Below are 18535 nucleotides of genomic sequence, written 5' to 3'. Positions count from 1 at the left end.
AGCCATTTGTCCTTGAGGAAACATGAATGGGTGACAACTTGGAGGCACTAGACAGTAGCTGTCACTTCCCATGAGTAATTAATCCTGAGGAGAGGGAGGTGTGGAGCCTGTTGCCTGTTTACTCTGCTGGAATGACAGCCCGTGTGTGTTCACACACTGGACCCTGGTGGGATGGGGATGTCTCCCAGGAAAGCCTTTCCCTGAGCAGCTGTTGTCACCAGCAATGACTCTGAGGCTCGTGTTGGGCAATGCTGACACGCCAGGCCCTGGCTGGCCCTTTGTCTCTCTCTGGAGACACCTTTTTAATCTAATGATATCTTTCTCAATGTCTAACGCTGCTCGTGCAACGCGCCGCCCTCGGCTCCTCATCCCCTGCTCCCCTCCCCCCCCGGCTCATCCCGGCCTGCAAAGCCAGGCTTTGCATTTTAAATCTGTGCTCTGGGACTTCTGAGCACAGGAAGAGCAGTTCAGCCTCTCCCCAGCAAGTTCTACTAGGAAAGAATGGGCAAATTTATAAACGAGAGCCGTTATTTTTAACCCGTCCTTCCCTTCCTGCACACCAAGAACCTCGTGAGGGGACCAATGGCCACATTAAAACAACAAACAAAATCACAGAATCACAGAATATTCTGAGCTGGAAGGGACCCACATGTATCATGGAGTCCATCTCTTAATGAATGGTCCATAAAACACGTCATTGCTAAAACATAGCCTAGGTTTGCCGGCAATACAAAGGATCAGTGTTATTCCCTTCCCTCAGTGTCTTCTCAGGGTTGAAAGCTCTGAAAGACATCACCTCAGGTCTGGCTGAAAATCTTCTTGGCTTGACCCAATGGATGTGCTCAGGTGGGAATCACTGTGGGGTGGAAGATCTTTGGGGGCTGAGCCACCACTCTGCATCGGAGTAAAACTCAGAACAGGGCACAGATTTCAATTACAAATCTTGGATATGGTCCAGCTGTAAGAAATTCATGTAAAGATGTCTGTATTTCCTCCAGTCTGAAGGATATCCAGCTCATGCAGCACTTGGGAAAACAGAAGCACTGAGGTTTTGGAGAATTCTTTATTTGCAGCAGGTTTGGCCTGCACCCAGTACAGAAACTGCTCTTAGGATGCACAGCTGGGAGTTCCTGGTGGGAATTCAGGTGTAAAGTAAAATGTCCCATTCTTGGAAGGGTCCAAGGCCAGGTTGGATGGGGCTTGGAGAACCTGGTCTAGTGGAATGTGTCCCTGCCTGTGGCAGGGAGTGGGACTGGATGAGCTTTAAGATCCCTCCCAACCCAAAGCATTCCATGACTCTACAAGTACAAGGACATGTGTGTTTAAGAAAACCCTCCTGGTTATTTCATATCTTAAAATTTTAAGTTTGGAGCATTACACAGGATCACCTGAAGTGTTTGAACTGCACTAGAGACAGTTACAATTGTGAAGCAACGAAGCTGACAATTGTGAAAGTGTCACGGGTGTGACAAAAGCCAGGAAAATCAGATGTAATGTAGAAACTCCATGTTCACATGACACTGAATTATTCCCGTTTCACCTGAGGGCCCAGTGCCATAATCCAGATTTTTCTGGTATTTTTAAATTAAAGGCTGAGCACACAGAAGGGCATTCAGAGTCAAGCATAGAGAAGTGCTGAAAAAACAACTGGCCACCAGTTGTGATATGAACAAATACCTGAGACTTTGATCTGCCAGGTTGGCCAGGGAGAACATTCTGATGCTGAGTAGAAGAAAACAAAATCATTTCTCTGTGCAGTTTGTGAAATGGCAAAAAAGTCCTGTGTTTATAGAGTACTGAAGGAAAAGCAAAGCCAAGTGCCACCTGCTAGATTTTAATTTCCATTTATCAGATCCTACATGGAAGATCATGTTATTTGTGGCTAGTTCTGCCTCCCTTATGAAATCAGAGATTTTTTTTTGGCCCTCAGTGGCCAGGAGGAGACTTCTGGTTTCTTTTAGATATCACAATAGAATCAGCCCTGTGCAGCCTGACGGTGTCATCTCTCCAGAAGGGCTCAGAATGGGTTTGTTGACTTCCTTCAGCAGGTGCATCCCTGAATCAACTCCTACTGCTCCACAGAATGCCCTTAATTTGGTATAAAGAGTGAGATGTTGCTATCACTTAAATCTGAAGACTGTCAGCACTGCAATAATCAGACGTTTATCTTACGCTGCCGTTTGGAGGGAATTCCAAATACAAAGAAACTCAGCAGGCAGTCCATGGACTCCCCCCGGCCCCTTCCTGAAAAAAAAAAAAAAAAAGAAAGAACCTTATGGGAGGAAGAGAAAGAGACACATAATTCATCTTGGAGATACCGGAGGTTTTTCCTGTTGAGTGGCTCCGGTTTTGCCCGGGAGCAGCTCCGGGGTCCCGTCACCCGTCGGTCACTTTTTACTGTAGAAGGAACCCCCAAACAATCAGTTTCTTCCCTTGTGACAGTAACCCAGGGAACAAATCTATGATGACACTGGTACATGCATTCGTGAACTTCGTGGCCTCGTAGGTCACTGGACAAATCTCTCTAAACTGAACTGTTGACAGTTCTTTGCAGGGTTCCCCACAGGAAACCCAAGGTTAATTGACCATTCTTTCAAACCATGAAATGCTTTTGAAAATGTTAGTTTTAAGTCTCGGAGCCTAAAAGCTGATGAAACAGCGTGTCCGTACTGGGGTGTCTTCTAATTACTGAAATGAAGAGTTATGGGCAGGGGAGGTGCAGAAATGGTTTAATTAGACTTGTGTGTCGTGGAAGCATGAAACAATATTCACTACATTGTGATATTGTTCAGAGCAGAGATGCTGGGGGAGCAGGGACCTGCCAGAGAAGCTGTTCATAAAAGAACTGACGACTTCTTGATTATGTTAATTTGATGACGGTCTTATTAAGAGAAGGATCTTAGAGCCTTAGAAAAATATGCACATTCTTCTCTTTGCTCGTGTGGCCGGTCCCACTGACTCCAAAGGAATGAGCAGTGCTGGCTCCTGCAGGATCCTTCCACCTGGGAAGTTGTAGTTATGCAAACCCTCAGAACCAGGAATCCCAGGAATCACCTAACACGTGAATGACTGGCAGGAAAGTTCATTTGGTTTTTTGAGGGATAAGTGTGCAGTTAGTTACATATTCAACCAAGATTCACAGAAGCCAGGAAGGAAATGGAAATCAATCCTTCTGTCATGGATTCTGAAAGGTCTTTATCACACTGAATTTGGGCTTTACACTTGCAAGTATTACCCTGACACCCTATGAGTGTTATTGTTTATTTAAGATAAAATGTGTCTGTGTATACACTGAAAATATGGCAGAAATAGAAGCAAAGAAAAAATTGTGTGGCTTTTTTTAAGGCTTTTCTCCAGAAACCTTGAGGAATGTTTTCTTTTAGTATCTCTGGTTAATAAGCCCGATGTGATCAAGGAGTTTCAAGTTCTGCAAATAATAATTAGAATAATGAGAGTAAGAATTTCACAAAATACTTCAGTAGTTAGTCAACATTCATTGCTTCTTCAATAAAAAGCTTGTATATTCACCCAAAGCTGAGAACAATTAGCTCTAAAAGCTCCTTTTTTGTTTCTTTCCTCACTTCATCTACAAACAGGACAATCTTTATGTGAGCACATGTGTAGATAAAAGCAATCCATGGGGATCTGCTGACAAAATGAGAAATATTAATTGAGGCAAAACTCATGGTGAAGAAATAGGTGAGATCTACACAGGATTTTCTGCACAGTTCTTCAGCTGTAAATAGACCATAGACTACAAAAGAGCAATAAAGAGATCAAAAGTGACAATTTTCCGAGCTCTGTGGCTCAAGTTGCCTCTTTCAACGACAAGCTAGATTATAAATTATATCCATCAGCCAACAGCATATTGATTTCCCTCCATATTTGAAAAAAAATTATCATTTCCAAAGAATTTATTTATTTCATCCCCAAAATGCAAAATAAAAGCATTAATACTGTGCTGACATAGTGCAAAGATTTTCATTGTCGAAATTTAGGACGTTGAAATTAATAATGAAATTAATAATTAGGCCATTAAAAATTCGGGGGGACAATAAGTTTTTATTCCAACCTTGTACCCCTTCCTGTCTTAAGGGAATATTGTCTTCTGCACGTGCTGCTCCTAATTGTCACACACTGTGCAATATCTACAGACAACAGTATGGTTCAAGGAAGGAATTTTGGCTTCAATCTCAATTTTTTTCTGATTTCTACAATCTTGTGCTAAGCCCTGTATTTCTAAAAGTAACTGTTTTGCTGGAGGCTATGTGAAAATACACTAAAACTACATTTCTCAGAGATCACTTTCTCATTAATGACATTTTGAGGGTTAAAATCTCCTGACAGTGTGTGATAAAAGCAATTCTGTTGGCCATCTGAAGTGGTGGAAAACACACCAGCCAACCAGAATTCTCCTGTCACAACACTTCCTCCATATTATTGCATATAATAACGGCACTGCACAATTGTATCATCTATAAACGACATTTTGCCACAAAATAGACAAATATCAAGGCAAAATAATCTTGCAGTTCACTCACAAAGATAAAAGTGTCCGAAGCTTAGGTTTAAGTGGCTAAATTATAGATATATTGTCAGGTTCTGTGTGCCTTGTTGGGTTGGTTTGGGAGCTCTGCGAGCTCTTTAAAGCACACACAGTCCTGGCTCTGCAAGATTTCTGCTGCAGGGGCAATGAGGAGCCACAGGTCCAGTTTTCCAGGCATTTGGCAAATCCCAGAATGGTTTGGGTTGGAAGGGACCTAAAGCTCATCCAGTGCCAGCCCCTGCCATGGGCAGGGACACCTTCCACTATCCCAGGTTGCTCCAAGCCCCTTCCAACCCGGCTTTGGACATTCCAGAGACTGGCCACTGTACTCACACTCCTGAATTCCCACCAGGAACACGCAGCACACGATGCATTTTGTTCTTAAGTGTGAACAATTTCGCCTTAAAATCAGTGAGTAGGTCAGATGGCACTTTTAACTTCAGCAACTTCATCTTCACGAGGATGAAGATTCATTTCTTCCAGGCTGGACTTTCAGCACTTCCCAGCAAGCAGGACAACTGTGTCCCTGCGGAATACAGAACAGCAGGCACTGTTTTAGGAACAGGGCAGTGAGGGAAACTGCCAGACTGCAAAAGGAATCACCATTTGTTGGTGTTTGCTGCCTAAAGAAGCAATAAAACAAAACAGCAACAAGAAAAAATAAGAAAAGTTGTAATTGCCTTAGGAAGTAAAAACAAAGGGATTTTAAAGGGAGGAAAAGCAGGTTTCCCTTTGTTTGTGGCACGTTTTCAACAGTTTAAAATGCAGTTTGCCTGCCCAAAGCAGGCACTGGGACCTCCGGTGTGTTTTCCTCACCTTCTCCGTGGGGAAGGGCTTTTTGTCCGTTACATCCATGCATGTAATCAGTGCCTGTGCCTTTTGTCCCTCTCAGAGCCACCATCTGTGTGCTCCCGAGTGGCCAGACAGGGCTGAGCCCCCGGCCCGGTGGGATTAATCTGCAATTTCACACCAAATGATTTTTAAGTATAATTTGTTACGATACAGTATCCTGGAATAAAACAAACGGTCGGGGCTTTTCCAAGGGGATAAAAGGGGGAAGCTTGTAAAGTTTCCTGGGTTTCAAATGGCTTGGCCAGAATCCACTTGCACATTGGTTTCATTCCGATATGAATGCCCTGGGAAAAGAGCCCGTGGGGAACTGAAATAGCTGCTTTTTATTTCTGAGGGAGAGAAAACAACCCCAGACCTGGGCACTGGGAGGGGGGGTGAAGTACAACATGATTCCCATCTTCATCAGGGACTGAGAATCTGCAGGATGAAGTTGCAGTTTAAAGTGCAAATAGAATATTTTGTAAGGAGGGGACTGAAGGGCTGAATTGTAAAGGCACTGGGTAAATAAAGGAGGAGCTAAAGAATCCTCTCTTTCACATCAAACAAAGCTGGCTTGAAGTGTGCAAGGAAATTCTTCCTTTTTACAGAGCACTAAATGCTTTAAAATCACCACATTTCACCAAACAGAGGGTACTGATCTGAGTTCACATCATTATTTTCTCCACATGTTTTAGACCCTCAGGCGAAGAAGGATGAAAAGTATAATCACGAAAAAAGCCAAGTGAGGAGTAGGAAGCTCGAAGTGAGGACACACCACTGTTCCTTCACAGAAAAAGATGATCAGTGAACATGAAGCTGCTGTTCAGCCATCCTGGGTTCACCACAGACACCAGTCCCAGTCCAGACTGATAAGAGATGGGGGAAATATTTTGATTTTCCAGTCTGGTTACACAGAAGTTGCCAAAGTCTTCACAGAGTTCTCATAAACCTCTGTTTTTGAGGGTTCCTCAACTCTCCCTTGCTTGTTTGTTTGTTTTCTTTTTCCTCACTTGTCTCCTAAAGCAAACTGGAGAGCTTGGAAAATAAACCAAGCTTGTTTTATGATGACCTCAGCTGGCAGCAAAATGAATTCAATTACTACAGTTTAAATGAAAGTCTATAGAAATTCAAAATATTTTTGTAGAAATTCACACACAAGAAAATTATTGTCTTTACAAAGTAAATCCCTATTTTACCTGTGTTGTTTTATTGTGTTATTTGCTACACCAGTATAAACTTTTCCAAGAAAAGGAAGAAACTGATTGCTGAACATTATGTTATTTTAAAGGCTACAATTGATTTTACATGTCACCAAATAAATCCAACAGAAATTGGATAAATAAAAGTACCTAAACCACATTTCTCTGCTAATATTCACTGTAAAAATTATTTCAGTTGTGGCAGGTGAACATGCCCTATTCCTTAATCTAAATAAGACTATAAATAAAAACAGAATTCTCCACATCTTGTATTCTCTCATTTTAAAATTCGCTTAAAGGAACCCAGTTACTGTATATCGGAAGACAAAACACATTGATATTCCTTTCCTGCACAGCATAATGTCTCCAGAGTAAGAGAACTGGTGAGAAAACACCTACAACAAGGAAAAATCGGCTACAGCCAATCTCTGGAAATCCAATCATCAGTTTGCAGTTTACCTGAATTCAAACTCTGAGCAGATGTGACACAGAGCAGTTGGCTCTGAGCACCCTGGGCTGGTGGAAGGTGTCCCTGCCCATGGCAGGTGGGATGAAAGGAGCTTTAAGGTCCTTCCCACCCAAACCATTCCACGGATTTCTCAGAGCTCTGTCCTGTCCCATTGCGAGTGTCTCCAAGGGCAGGGACTCAACCACCCCCCTGTGCCCCGTTGCAGTGCTGGACCTCATTGTGAAAAGGTTTTTGTAACAATTAACTGGAATTTTCCTTGTTGCAACTTGCCGCGTGCTCTTCCAAGTGCTTGCAGAACTAAGCCCGTTTATCCCTCCCCGTTCCAGTTTAAGCTCCCCCAGTGAGTAAGCGAGGCAGGAGCCACCCTTTCTCCTCACCTGGTCTGATGTGGCCCTTCCAAGCAGGAGGTATGCAAATCACCTGGAGAAATGAATCCTGCATGGAATGTTCTGCTACAGGGAACCAGTCAGGCGAAAAGCTCCACACAATGGGCTGAACAGCTCCAAGGAAGGCTGAAAGAAGTGGTGTGTTTTATCCTCACCCTTCCTGCAAAGATCCAGCTCCAGGACTGCATTTTTTTAAAGTGGTTTTTAAGGATATAATGACTAAAAGATGACATTTTAATAACTCTGTAATTAAGGAAACACTTGAAACTGTGCAAACTCCGTGCCTTAGGCTCTGGCAGTACTGAGACTTTTCCTCTTATTTTGGTTCTCCAGATGTGCCTGGTATAGGCCTTGATGTATGGAAATATTGATTAATCTGCACTTCTATCAACAGCAATTAACAGAAGGAGATTTGATGCTCATCGAAGTGAACAGATTCTCATTAAGAGCAGAAAAAGAAAGATCTCTGTCTTCACGTTTCCTCCTCTCCATACTCTGTTAAACTGTGAAGCACAAGGAAATATGTTTATCATTAATCTTCTGGGGTTTCATCATGCAAGGATATTGGAAGTATTTCCACATTTAAGCTTTGCTATGCAGATCCCAAATGATCTGGTGTCATCACTGACCTCAAACTGCTTCAACATAAAAGCCATTTTCCTAACAAGGGAGGCTGGTCCCTGTTTTGATGCCCGACAACCCTTTCTGTGAAGAAATTCCTCCTGATGTCCAACCCAAACCTCTCCTGGTCAGGGAGTTATAGAGAGGCAGAGGGTCCTCCCTGAGCCTCCTCTTCTTCTGGCTGAGCCCCCGAGCTCCCTCAGCTGCTCCTGAGTCTCCAGACCCTTCCCCAGCTCCATTCCCTGAGCCCTCTGACAGACATGCTGACAGACACCCCAAATGTTTGTCCTGTGCTGAGGGGCCCAGAACTACCCCCAGGATTTGAGGTCTTCACCAGTGCTGAATACAGGGGGACTATTTGTTTATTTTATGTGTAAATGTAGTTAAATAAAGGCGCTGACATCTACCAGACCCCTCAGTCTCCTCCCTGGGTCCCTCCCTCCCACTTGCATCCCCTGGGCTGGCTGGGCTCTGTGGGTGCCTTCCAGGGGCAGGACCGTGTCCCCTCCACCTCTGCCCACCCTTGGTGGGGCAACCACCCCTCGCCTCACGGCTGCAGGTCCATGGAGATCCGGAGTGGTTTGGGTTGGAAGGGACTTAAAGCACCTCCAGTTCCACCCCTTTGCCATGGGCAGGGACACCTTCCACTAGACCAGGTTGTTCCAAGCCCCATCCAACCTGGCCTTGGACACTGCCAGGTATGGGGCAACCTGTACCGGGGCCTCACCCCGCTCACAGTGTCAGCGCTAAGGCAGCAAAACGTGCGGTGCAGCCTCCCGGGCTGTCCGGGCTCCCTTTCCCGCTGCGGCGGGTCCTTTCCGCGGTCATCCCGGAGCGGGACGGGCGGTGGGAGGGCAGAGGCGCGTCCAGGCACTGCCTCCGCTCCGCTCCCCGCGGCGCCGAGCGGGGCTGCGGCCACTGGGCACGGGGAGAAGGGCACAGAGTACTGGGCATCGGGCACCTGACGCACGGAGCGCCGGGCTCCGAGCACCGGGAACTGGGCACAGGGTGGCGGGCACCGGGCTCCGCACGCCGGGCACAGAGCGCCGGGCACCGCGAAAAGGGCACCGAGGTCCAGGCACCGCGAAAAGGGCACCGAGCTCAGCCATCGGGCAGCGCCGCGATCCCCCCCCGAGCCTCCCCCCCTCCCCTCCCGCCGGTGCCCGTTCGAGCCGGTGGATCCCTCCCCCTCGTCCCTCCGCAGAGTTGCCCGGAGTTGGGTTAGTTGGGTTTTTCCCGTTTATTTGCCCTGCTCCCCGCGGACACGCCCGCCCACCCCACCCCATCCCATGGCACGCCGGCCCCTCCCGGGCCGTGCGGGGGCGGTGCGGGCTCCGCGGCGGGCGCGGGGCCGGCCCTGCCCGCTCTGCCCCGGCGCTGACCCCGGGCCGGGCCGCGCATGCTCGGGCTGGACAGCTCCGGAGAGGGAAATTTAAACCGGGGCCGGAGCGCGGCCCCGCCGGGCCCGACATCAGACCCCGCCGGGCCCCCCGCCCGCAGGTTCGTGCAGCAGCGACGGCGGCAGCGCCAGGCCCGGGGCGCGGGGGGTCGGCGCGGCGGGGAGGGGAGGGGGAACCTCGGGCTCTCTCCATCTCCGGGCAGCGGGGCTGGGATCACCCGGGCTCTTTCCGTCCCCGGGCAGCGGGATGGGCTTCTCCCGGGATCGCTCCATCCCGCGGGCAGTGGGGTCGAAGAGCCCCGGGATCCTTCCCCATCTCTGAGGCAGCGGGGTTGAGTTCCCTGGGCTCCCCCTCCACCCCTGGGGCAGCGGGGCTGAGATCACCCGGGCTCTCTCCATCCCCCGGCAGCGGGATGGGGTTCTCGGGGGATCGCTCCACCCTCGGGTCAGCGAGGCTCGGAAACTCCGGGTTCCCCCTCCATCTCCGGGGCAGTGGTGGCGGGGACCCCCAGCTCACTCCATCCCTGGGACAGCGGGGTTGGTGATCCCCCAGGATCCCCCTCTATTTCTGGAGCAGCGGAGCTGGGGTCCCACTGTTTCCCTCATTCCTGGGACAACGGGACTGGGGTTCACCCGGGCTCCCGCCCCATTCGCGGAGCAGAGGGGCTGGGAACCCTCGGCTTACCCCATCCCTGGGGCAGCGGGGCTGGAGCACACCGGACTGTCTCCATCCCCGCGCAGCGGGGCTGGGATTCTCCCGGGATCCCTCCATCGCCGGGGCAGCGGGGCCGGGGTTCCCCGGTTCACCCCATCGCCGGGGCCCACCGGGACCGCTGCAGCTCCCGCAGCTCGGGCTTCCAAAACGCGGCGGCGGATGCTGCCTGGGGGATAAGGGCGGCCCCGAGGCGGGAGCGCTCCCGGCTGCCGGTGCTCCCGGGATCCACAGTCCCTGCCCGTGGCTGTCCCTCCCTCGGCGGTCCCGCTCTGAGCCGGGATTATCCCCCGTGAGATGTTCTCCTGCCTTTCCCAGTACCACCAGTGCACGTGGCGGTGCCGGTCCCCGGCCGGGCCGTGCCCCGGTGCCTCCCGCCGCTGCTGAAGTGCTGGATAGCTACTGCTGCTGACCCTGCCTGCTGCTGCCCAAGGAGATGATAGAGAGTGATATCCCGGCCATAATGTCAGGAATCATTAGGAACTCAGGGCAAAACCACCACCCTTCCCAGGAATACAGGTGAGGCACTTCTCCATTTCCAAAGTGACCCCTGCACTGTCAAATCCTGCTAACCCGTGGTATTTCCTCCTTATTTCCAACAAAAATCCCTTTAGCATGTAGAAATCCACTTTTCTTCTTCTTTTAAAAAATTATCTGCATTATTTCTCCACTCAAAATAAGATTTCTAAGCTGATGATTGGTTACAGCACATTCCTTATGGAAAAGCATTCCTGTGTGAAAGATTCACAACGTGGTTTAGTGGGCAGGGTGGGATTCGGATGGACTTGACGATCTTGGAGGTCTTTTCCAACCCTTATCATTCTATAATTCTATGGTTCTCTGATTTTGATACTAATCTACATTTGATAAACACACCTCCAAAGGAGGTGCTGAAGGAGGGCTGCCCTAAAAGGAGGGCTGACCTCCCTTTTAAACTCCTTCTCCTTCACAAACCTTGCCAGAGAAGGATATCCTTGTTAAATAATAATTACTGAAAGTTCCCTTTCAGATCACTTTTTGCATTGTTATGGAGCAGCCATGGAGAGCCTAAATAAGTGCAATAGGCACTAGAAGAGATTTTAATTAAAACAAGTACTTTTGCAGCCCTCCAAAGCACTGATATGTCAAAGGTCTTTTAATAGTGGTGGGAACAAATCTGGATTTGTCAAGAGCCTTTGATAATTTAATTTACCTGGGCCACTGGGCTTCCATTTATCATTTAAAAAGTATTGTTAGAAGTCACAGGAGAGTTCTGCATGAGTTACAGAGCCCTGGGTTATGTTAGGTTACATCTTGTCACATGATGCAAAGCTCCAAGAAATACAGCAATACAGGACACGATCCAGGGAAAAAAAATAGAAAGAAATTAATTTCTTGTTTTAAAATAAGAAGTGAGAGACTCCCTCCTCCCAGCCTTGGGGGTTTGTACCCATTTCTTGAGTGCAGGTATTTTTCTCTCAGCCTCCCTCTATTCAAAATGCAAGCGCTGCAGCGCAGCCTCTTGCAGCTCAACAAGTGATTTGTTATAGTCCCTGGAGCCTCTGTGGAAAAAGGTCTGTGGAGCTGTTTTGCTGTTTATGGAGGCACTGTTTGCTCTGGGCATTTTTCTTGGCTGTGTAAATATTTGCAAAGAAATTATTCGGGATTTAATGAAGGGTGTGGATGAGAGAAACTGCTGAGGACTTGGATTTAAGTCTGCATCTTCAGTGCCCTGCAGAACTCACCACCTTAACAAAGACTCTTTTTATGAGGAGAACTATTTGAGTCATAGCTGCAGAAAAATCTGTCTTTGGGGGGGAGAAAGATAGAATTTATCTTACTGCAGTAAAGGAATTGCAATTTTCTTTTACTCACAAATCAGCTGCTTTTAGAAACTACTTTGGATTCTCTGTGAAACATTTGGAACTCACAGATCCCAGTTCTCTAAAGTTTTTAGCCCGCTTGTGATACACGGCTTTAAAATAAATTATTTGACCTCGTTTAATAGTGGCAAATTCTGATAAAAATGCATAAAATCTTCACTGCACCATAAATGCAGAGCAGTATTTGTCCTACTTCATGAGAAAACACTTTGGATTATGTAAAAGCAAATCTTTTAGACTGAATGATTTTAAGCAAAGAATAGACCTGTCAAATTCTATCAGCTCTGTTTACTCTCCTGCTGTCACCACAGTCCGGGGCTGGAACCCACAGTCCCGAGTTCTCCATGGGGGAGCATCAAGGCTCCACAAAATGGGGACTGGCCTCCAATTAGCGAGTGGGAGGCTGGGGCTGTGCTGAGAATACTCTTCTGTCTCACTTGGAATCTTTCAATGGGACAGTTGGACTCGGGGGAGCCCCGGCTTTTCCTGCGAGTGCCGGAGGAAACGCGGGAGAGGGAGGGGACCAAACCCCAAACACCCCCAGCCTGCAGCAGCTTCTGCTTCCAGTGGGAAACTGTGGGATTTTTTTTTTTTTTTTTTTTAGGATAGATGAGATTAAAAAATCCATGATTTTAGCAGATCTTTGGACTCTGTGCATCCAAAATGTCTGTAGTAAATTTGACGTAGCTCAGAGTAGTGATGAGGCTTAAACTGCTTTCGGCTGCTGAGCAGAGTCCTGGGAGGGTTTGCACCACAGTGAAATGATTTTAGGCAAATATCTCCTCAACTAGTGCAGCTGTGGGATATAAAACAGCACAGGGATGATTTTTTCAGGGCCATCGCATCTCCTCTGCTGCCTGTTTTTATGGCACTGTCACTACCTGGCTGCCAGTTCAAAGTAATTATTTATATTAGCAAATGCCACTCTTACTTTCCTACAGAAAATACCCCCACGTTCAGTATTTCCATCATCATAGTAGTGACAAATACTTCTGATGATTCCATTTTATTCCCATCCAGAGAGTAAACGTAGAGAATTGTAGCACTGGGATTTTTTAACCCTTAACGTTTTATCCTTGTTAATAATAATTAATAATTTAACATGTTTTAATGTCAATATATCTATTTTAAATCACAAGTCTTACTCCAGGTTTGCTGTGCAGTGGTGGCTCGTGGTTATTTCTGCACAGAGCTGTGTAAATTATAGAAGCCAATTCAAGGCTGCTCCCAGGGTCTTCTCTCTGGTAATCCAGGTTCTCCAGTTCCTGAACACTCTGGTGTTTGGGTATTTTAATTGAAATCTGGAATGTATCATTCTGATTTTAAAATGGGATTTAATATAAATGACCAGAATGAGGTTTAACATGCAGAGTTTGAGCAGCAGAAGCCCCAGGCAGGCCTGGACTAAGACTGAAAAACACTCACAGACTAAAGTTCTCCCCCACAGAAGGCTCAGTGTCATTCTAAAACAGCATTTTCAAAGGCAGCAAATATTTCTTGGGGCCCCTCCCATTCCCAGCTAGGTACAGTTGTGTGTGGTTTATCACATACTATGTAATAAATTTATGACATGAAACCCAGGCCATTAGAAGGGAGACAAGGAGTATTTTGCCTTGGGTTAATTGGCATATGTGGAAATCCAAATTTAAGGAATGAAATCATCAGTTTATAAAAATGTGGTGTCTATATTTTGAAAAAAATACCTGAAATGTATAATACTGTTTGAAGAAATAACATTACTTAGGATGTCAAGGCAGCCCTACACCAACCAGACAAACTGATTTCATGATTTGCAGCTCAATATTTTGTGGAAGGACCATGTTTCTATTTTTTTATATTATTATGTGTTGACAGAAGCCTTATGTAGCATTTTGAAGGCCTTGCAATGCACTTTTTACACATTAAATGGGAATTAAGTTTTAAATAGATGTATTTTTGATCAAAAGGTGTTAATCATTAATAATGTGACATATTAGTAGACTATATTATCCTTCATTTTAATTGTCTCTTTGGTTCTTAAATAATTGGTCTATATTCATTAGCTCATTAGATAGTCTGATAATTTTTTGTTGTAATTACTTTATTCTTTGCATAGTTTAGTGTAAAATCAGATTAAGAGGCATAGATGGATGAACATGGGGCTGCTGTATTCCAAAAATGCTGGATGTGCCACATTCCAGCAGTGGAAAAGGTGGCAAATTTTATCTTTATGTCACACAGAGCACATTAGAGCTCTGCTAAGGGGTTCTCTCATGGATGCTTTTGCACTTTGGCTTCTGGGGAGCAAATTTTGCCTCCAGGCCATGGAGGGGTGGAGGGAGGGATGTGGATGGATGGATGGATGGGATGGATGGATGATGTCTGGGAGTGTGCACAGAGGACACAGCTACACACCAAAGGTTACAAATGTATAACTAACCCCTCCACAGTTGTTCCTGAAGAAAACATCTCTGTCCATTGCTGTGACACCCCGTGTGTCTGGCAGGGAGTGAGATAATGGCTCGATGTGTTGCAGGAATTTCATCCCAGTTGTGGCTTCATTCTTTCAGAAAAATGTGAGAAACCTCCAAGGAATCAGTCCAAGGGGATTGATTTAAGTGGATTAGTGCAAGTTTCCTCTGCAGCTCTGAAATGTGCTAATCTGGAGGAATAAAAATTGGGGCTTTGGTTCTCAAACTGTCCCGTGGGGAGGCAGAGGTGGGAAGGGCTGGTGGGACCCAGCACAGCTCAGGCTCCTCTGCCCCCAGTGAGGCCAGAAAGGTTTCATCTCATACCTCTGAAATGGAGCTTGTCCTCATGTTCAGAACACGGGAAGAGAAAGGGAATTTGGACTTTTCCAGCATTTCAGAGTCTCACTGTACCCATTTCAAAATGTCCTGTGTGCCTCAGCAGAGCTGCTGCATCACCAGGGCAGTGAGCAACTGAGATGGTTCCTACAACACTGCACAGGTAGTGCAGTTTATACTCCCTTTCCACTGGAGTAAACAACGAGGTTCCAGTGCTATTAGACAGCAAAGTTCAAGGAAAAAGTATCTTCCCAGGCAGACAACCCTCCTGGAATGAATGTAAGACATTCCCGTAGCGCCTGGTACTTCAGCCCATTTTTGCACCAAAGAGAAGCTTGTTTTGACATCAGTCACAGGTTTGGGTTTTGGTTTGTTTGGTTTGAGTTTTTTTAAACAAACAGATTTCAGAGGCAGATCCTACTTTGGAAAATCCCAACCTGGGGGTGGTTAAAGCACAGCAGGTTAAAGCACGGTGGTTGGGAGTTTAGCGCTGCTGTTTCTCCAAACTTCCTCTTGGGCTTAAGCAAATCACAGAGGTCACTTGTAATTCATTTTTCCTTCATCCCAGAGCAAATGGTGTAAGGACAGTTGTGAAACATGGAGCTGAGATGTATAAAACACTCCAGGGGCACAGCTATACCTCTTTCTGCTCAGTACCTTTGCAGGAGGGTTTTGGAGAATTCTCTTCTGAACTGTGGTGCAGGAGAAGAACAGCAACACCTGACAGGTTAATCACATTATTTGCTTTTTCCTCACTAGTTTTGGTTCCAATAATCCAAAGTCTCTTCAGTTATAGGTGAGGAGGGACTTTCTGTTTTTCTCTGGAAAGCTGCTTAATTTCTGTTCTTATTTCCAGCAAGGATCTTGAAGAGGGGTGGGCTGGTGGTTTGGGACTGGATATGTGCTGTGCCTTCAGAGAGGAACTGCAGGTCAAAGGCAGCCGTGGGACCTGCTGCTGAAGCAAGAGAGGAGCTGGTGCAGAAAGACAGAGAAGGCAGGTGGTTCTGAGGGTGGAAAACAGAACCTGGGGTGGGGAAGAGCAGCTGGAATGGAGGAAGGTAAAAGGAGCAGAGCAGATGGAGTGAGAAGAAAAAGGAGGTGGCGAAGTTGACTCCTTAAATAAAAGGGAGAATATTTCTCACCTGGACACAGCTCAGGAGTCAAACCCCAAATATTTTCCCTGTCTTACGTATGAGAAATCTCTGTTCTTGTTCTGAGGGCCTTGTGTGATCCCAGATAAAGGAAAACAGCTTCTCATCACCACTTCCAGAAGAGATTTTCTCAGGACTCTTCCTGCCCAGTTGTCACTCACTGAATAAACCACAGCAAACAGTAATTAAGAACTATTGCCCCAGTTGCTCCTGATTGTTGAACTGTTGCATTGCCCAAGCACAGGCAAAGAGCTCAGTGTTGGAAATGGGAATAAAAATTGGCTGTTGAGTAAGAGACAACTTAAAGCTGTGGTTGAAGCTGAATATGCCAAAAGCAGCCTCAGTGTTTTGGGCTGACTTTGTTTAGAATGGAAGTGATGATGAGTTGCCACCACACTCTTGATTTTTGAGGGAATTGCCCTTTTAGTCTCCAGTGATCAGTTGACCTTCCCTTGGAATTTGCAATGTGGAAGTGGATAGTCCACCTGACAGGGGGTTTTGTGGTGATGAACCAGCTCAGATCCAGCTCCTGGAACAGCTCGGCGTGAGGAAAGGTGGGGAAGTCAGATCCATGAATATAGACTCACACTCAGCTCTGATGTTGGTTCAGATTCCTGCAAGGTCAGACCAGGAATCATTTTAATTCCGTTTTCCCAGCTGTTGTGCCAGCAGGATGCACTTGATGGGGGAGAAGAAAGGTAAAGATACCTTTAGGTGCCTGTAACTGGGGATTTTGTGTTGCTGAAGGCTCTGGGGAACTTTGCCAGGTGTGCAACCAGTGCAGGAGCCCAATCTCTCTGTGACAGTAAGCAGGAAGGGTCAGATCTGGAAAGGGGTTTCATTCCAAAGGGTACTGTCCCTCATCCAGCATTACCCATATGAGATAAGTATTTTGGGCAGATAATTCTAGAGCAGAGAGCAAAAACTACCACCACCACAGAGCATTTCTGTACCACACCCAGCATTCTCCAGGCCCTTTTCACAGTAATAGCCATGGATCAGCATCCTTGGGAATTAAATCCTCAGCACCCTGTGAATTCTCATCAGTGCAGGTGCCTTTCTAGGAGAGAAGCACAGAAGCAGGAGGGGTTTTTTTGCAGAGAGCTGAAAGCAGAGGTGGAAAAGTGGAGTTGCATAATTTTGCCACACCTTTAAAAACAACATTGTGTTTGCAACATGTTCGCGGGACTGTAACCTCTCCTCCAAAGGGGTTTGGTGGGTCTGTGGCTGTTCCAGGAGCCCCATTCCCCGGGAATGCATCCGGGGACGGCTCAGAATCGTGAATTAATTACAGCCCATCGCTATTTATCTCATTTACATGCCCTGAAAGGCCGTGGCTGCTTTACCACAGTGCCCCATTGTGCCAGGGGCTGTGAGCACCCGGCCAGAGGCAGGAGCTCTGACTCCTGGAGTTTATTCTCCTGGAGTTTACCCTCCAACCTGAGGTTAAAAGGGTGGTGGAGGCGAACAGAAGCAAAGCACACACGGTATTCCAGTGTGTACCCATGGATCTGTAGTTGTCTTGGCACAGGGGATTTTCCAGGCTGGAAAGATTGAAGCCTACAAGATTACAATGTTGGGTGTTCCTGTGCTCTGCTCTCTTTTTTGCAGTTAATTAGCATTTTTCACCAAAAGCAGGACACACATTGAGTCTGTGTCCTGGGAGATAAGCTGGTTTATGCTGCAGAATATCTGGGCTTTTAAAACACCTCAGACGGGAATATTTTAAAAGCTTCACCTTCTTTAAGATCTGTGAAAATTCAGCATTGGTTTTCAAGACAGACTGAAGAATAATCCTTAAATGTGAAATGATAGAATCATCAAATCATGGAATCACAGAGTCACAGAACGATTTGGGTTAAAAGGGACTTTAAAGACCATCCAGTTTTAACCCATTGGCAGGGGACCCTGCAGGGATGCCATGCAATTTTATATTCTGATTACATATACTTTTCCCCATTATTAATTGAAAGTTATTCTGATAACTAGCAAATTCATTTTCAAAAAAAAGTGTAAGTGAACAGCCAGAGGTGTTTTTAAGAAAACCTGTAAACTCAAATACAAACTACTGCGATGAGAAGGGAAGGGAAGAGAACAAGAGAAGGGAAGATCCTTGACTTGGAAAAAGAAGTGGCTTGCACACTTGTCTAGGTATTATATATTTCTACATCTTTGTATCTGCATAAAATAGAACTTAATGGCTGTGATAGCAACTTTTATTGATATCCGACACCTTCCTTTGCCCCCGTTTGGATCCACAGGGTTTGTGTGAGAGGCCGGTGAGGACGCTGGTGCTCACGGGCCGGTAGGACAGTGGTAATTCCAGCTTCCCATGACATCCAGCCGATCCAGGGGTATTTCTCCTGCTCGGAAGAGCCCTGGGCCGGTGCACCCAGGGTGAGGGCGAGGAGAGGCTTTTGTTTTCCAGCATCCAGCCGGGGCTGAGCCCCCCAGGACAGGAGGAGTGTGCGGTGGGCGCTGACCCCAGACCTGCTGCGGCTCTGCCGTGTCCGGGAGCCCCGGCAGGGCCCGGGTGCCAGATGGCAGCGGGGGGGGGGGGGGGGGGGGGGGGG

The 18535-nt window shown here is 46.8% G+C and overlaps 1 protein-coding gene and 1 long non-coding RNA gene across 6 annotated transcripts in view; one reads left to right on the top strand and one right to left on the bottom strand.

Moving 5' to 3' along the window:
• Positions 1-1803: 1803 nt before the first annotated feature.
• Positions 1804-8203, bottom strand: LOC114062686. The gene is made up of 3 exons (XR_003572429.1): positions 7423-8203; positions 2173-2244; positions 1804-2088 (listed from the first exon to the last, which is right to left on the bottom strand). It is a non-coding gene; the product is annotated as an uncharacterized LOC114062686 (long non-coding RNA).
• A 1020-nt stretch (positions 8204-9223) lies between these two features.
• The window catches only part of FOXN4 (forkhead box N4), a 16139-nt gene continuing 6827 nt past the window's right edge, over positions 9224-18535 (top strand). For 3 of the 5 annotated variants that reach the window (XM_027894369.1, XM_027894368.1, XM_027894365.1), the window contains exons 1-2: positions 9224-9272; positions 10482-10682. In XM_027894369.1, the coding sequence (XP_027750170.1) occupies positions 10600-10682 (83 nt within the window). In that variant the 5' untranslated portion in view covers positions 9224-9272; positions 10482-10599. Of the gene's footprint in view, positions 9273-9531; positions 9553-10459; positions 10683-18535 lie in introns of those variants that run through there. The other 2 variants (XM_027894366.1, XM_027894367.1) reach the window with 2 other exon arrangements.

This window comes from Empidonax traillii, unplaced genomic scaffold (assembly GCF_003031625.1).
Source record: "Empidonax traillii isolate 1590-97213 ecotype Southwest subspecies unplaced genomic scaffold, ASM303162v1 scaffold426:size1138770, whole genome shotgun sequence".
In the NCBI taxonomy this organism is placed as follows: domain Eukaryota; kingdom Metazoa; phylum Chordata; class Aves; order Passeriformes; family Tyrannidae; genus Empidonax; species Empidonax traillii.
Note: the sequence above shows the minus strand (reverse complement) of the source record. Positions and strands in the feature narration are given on the sequence as shown.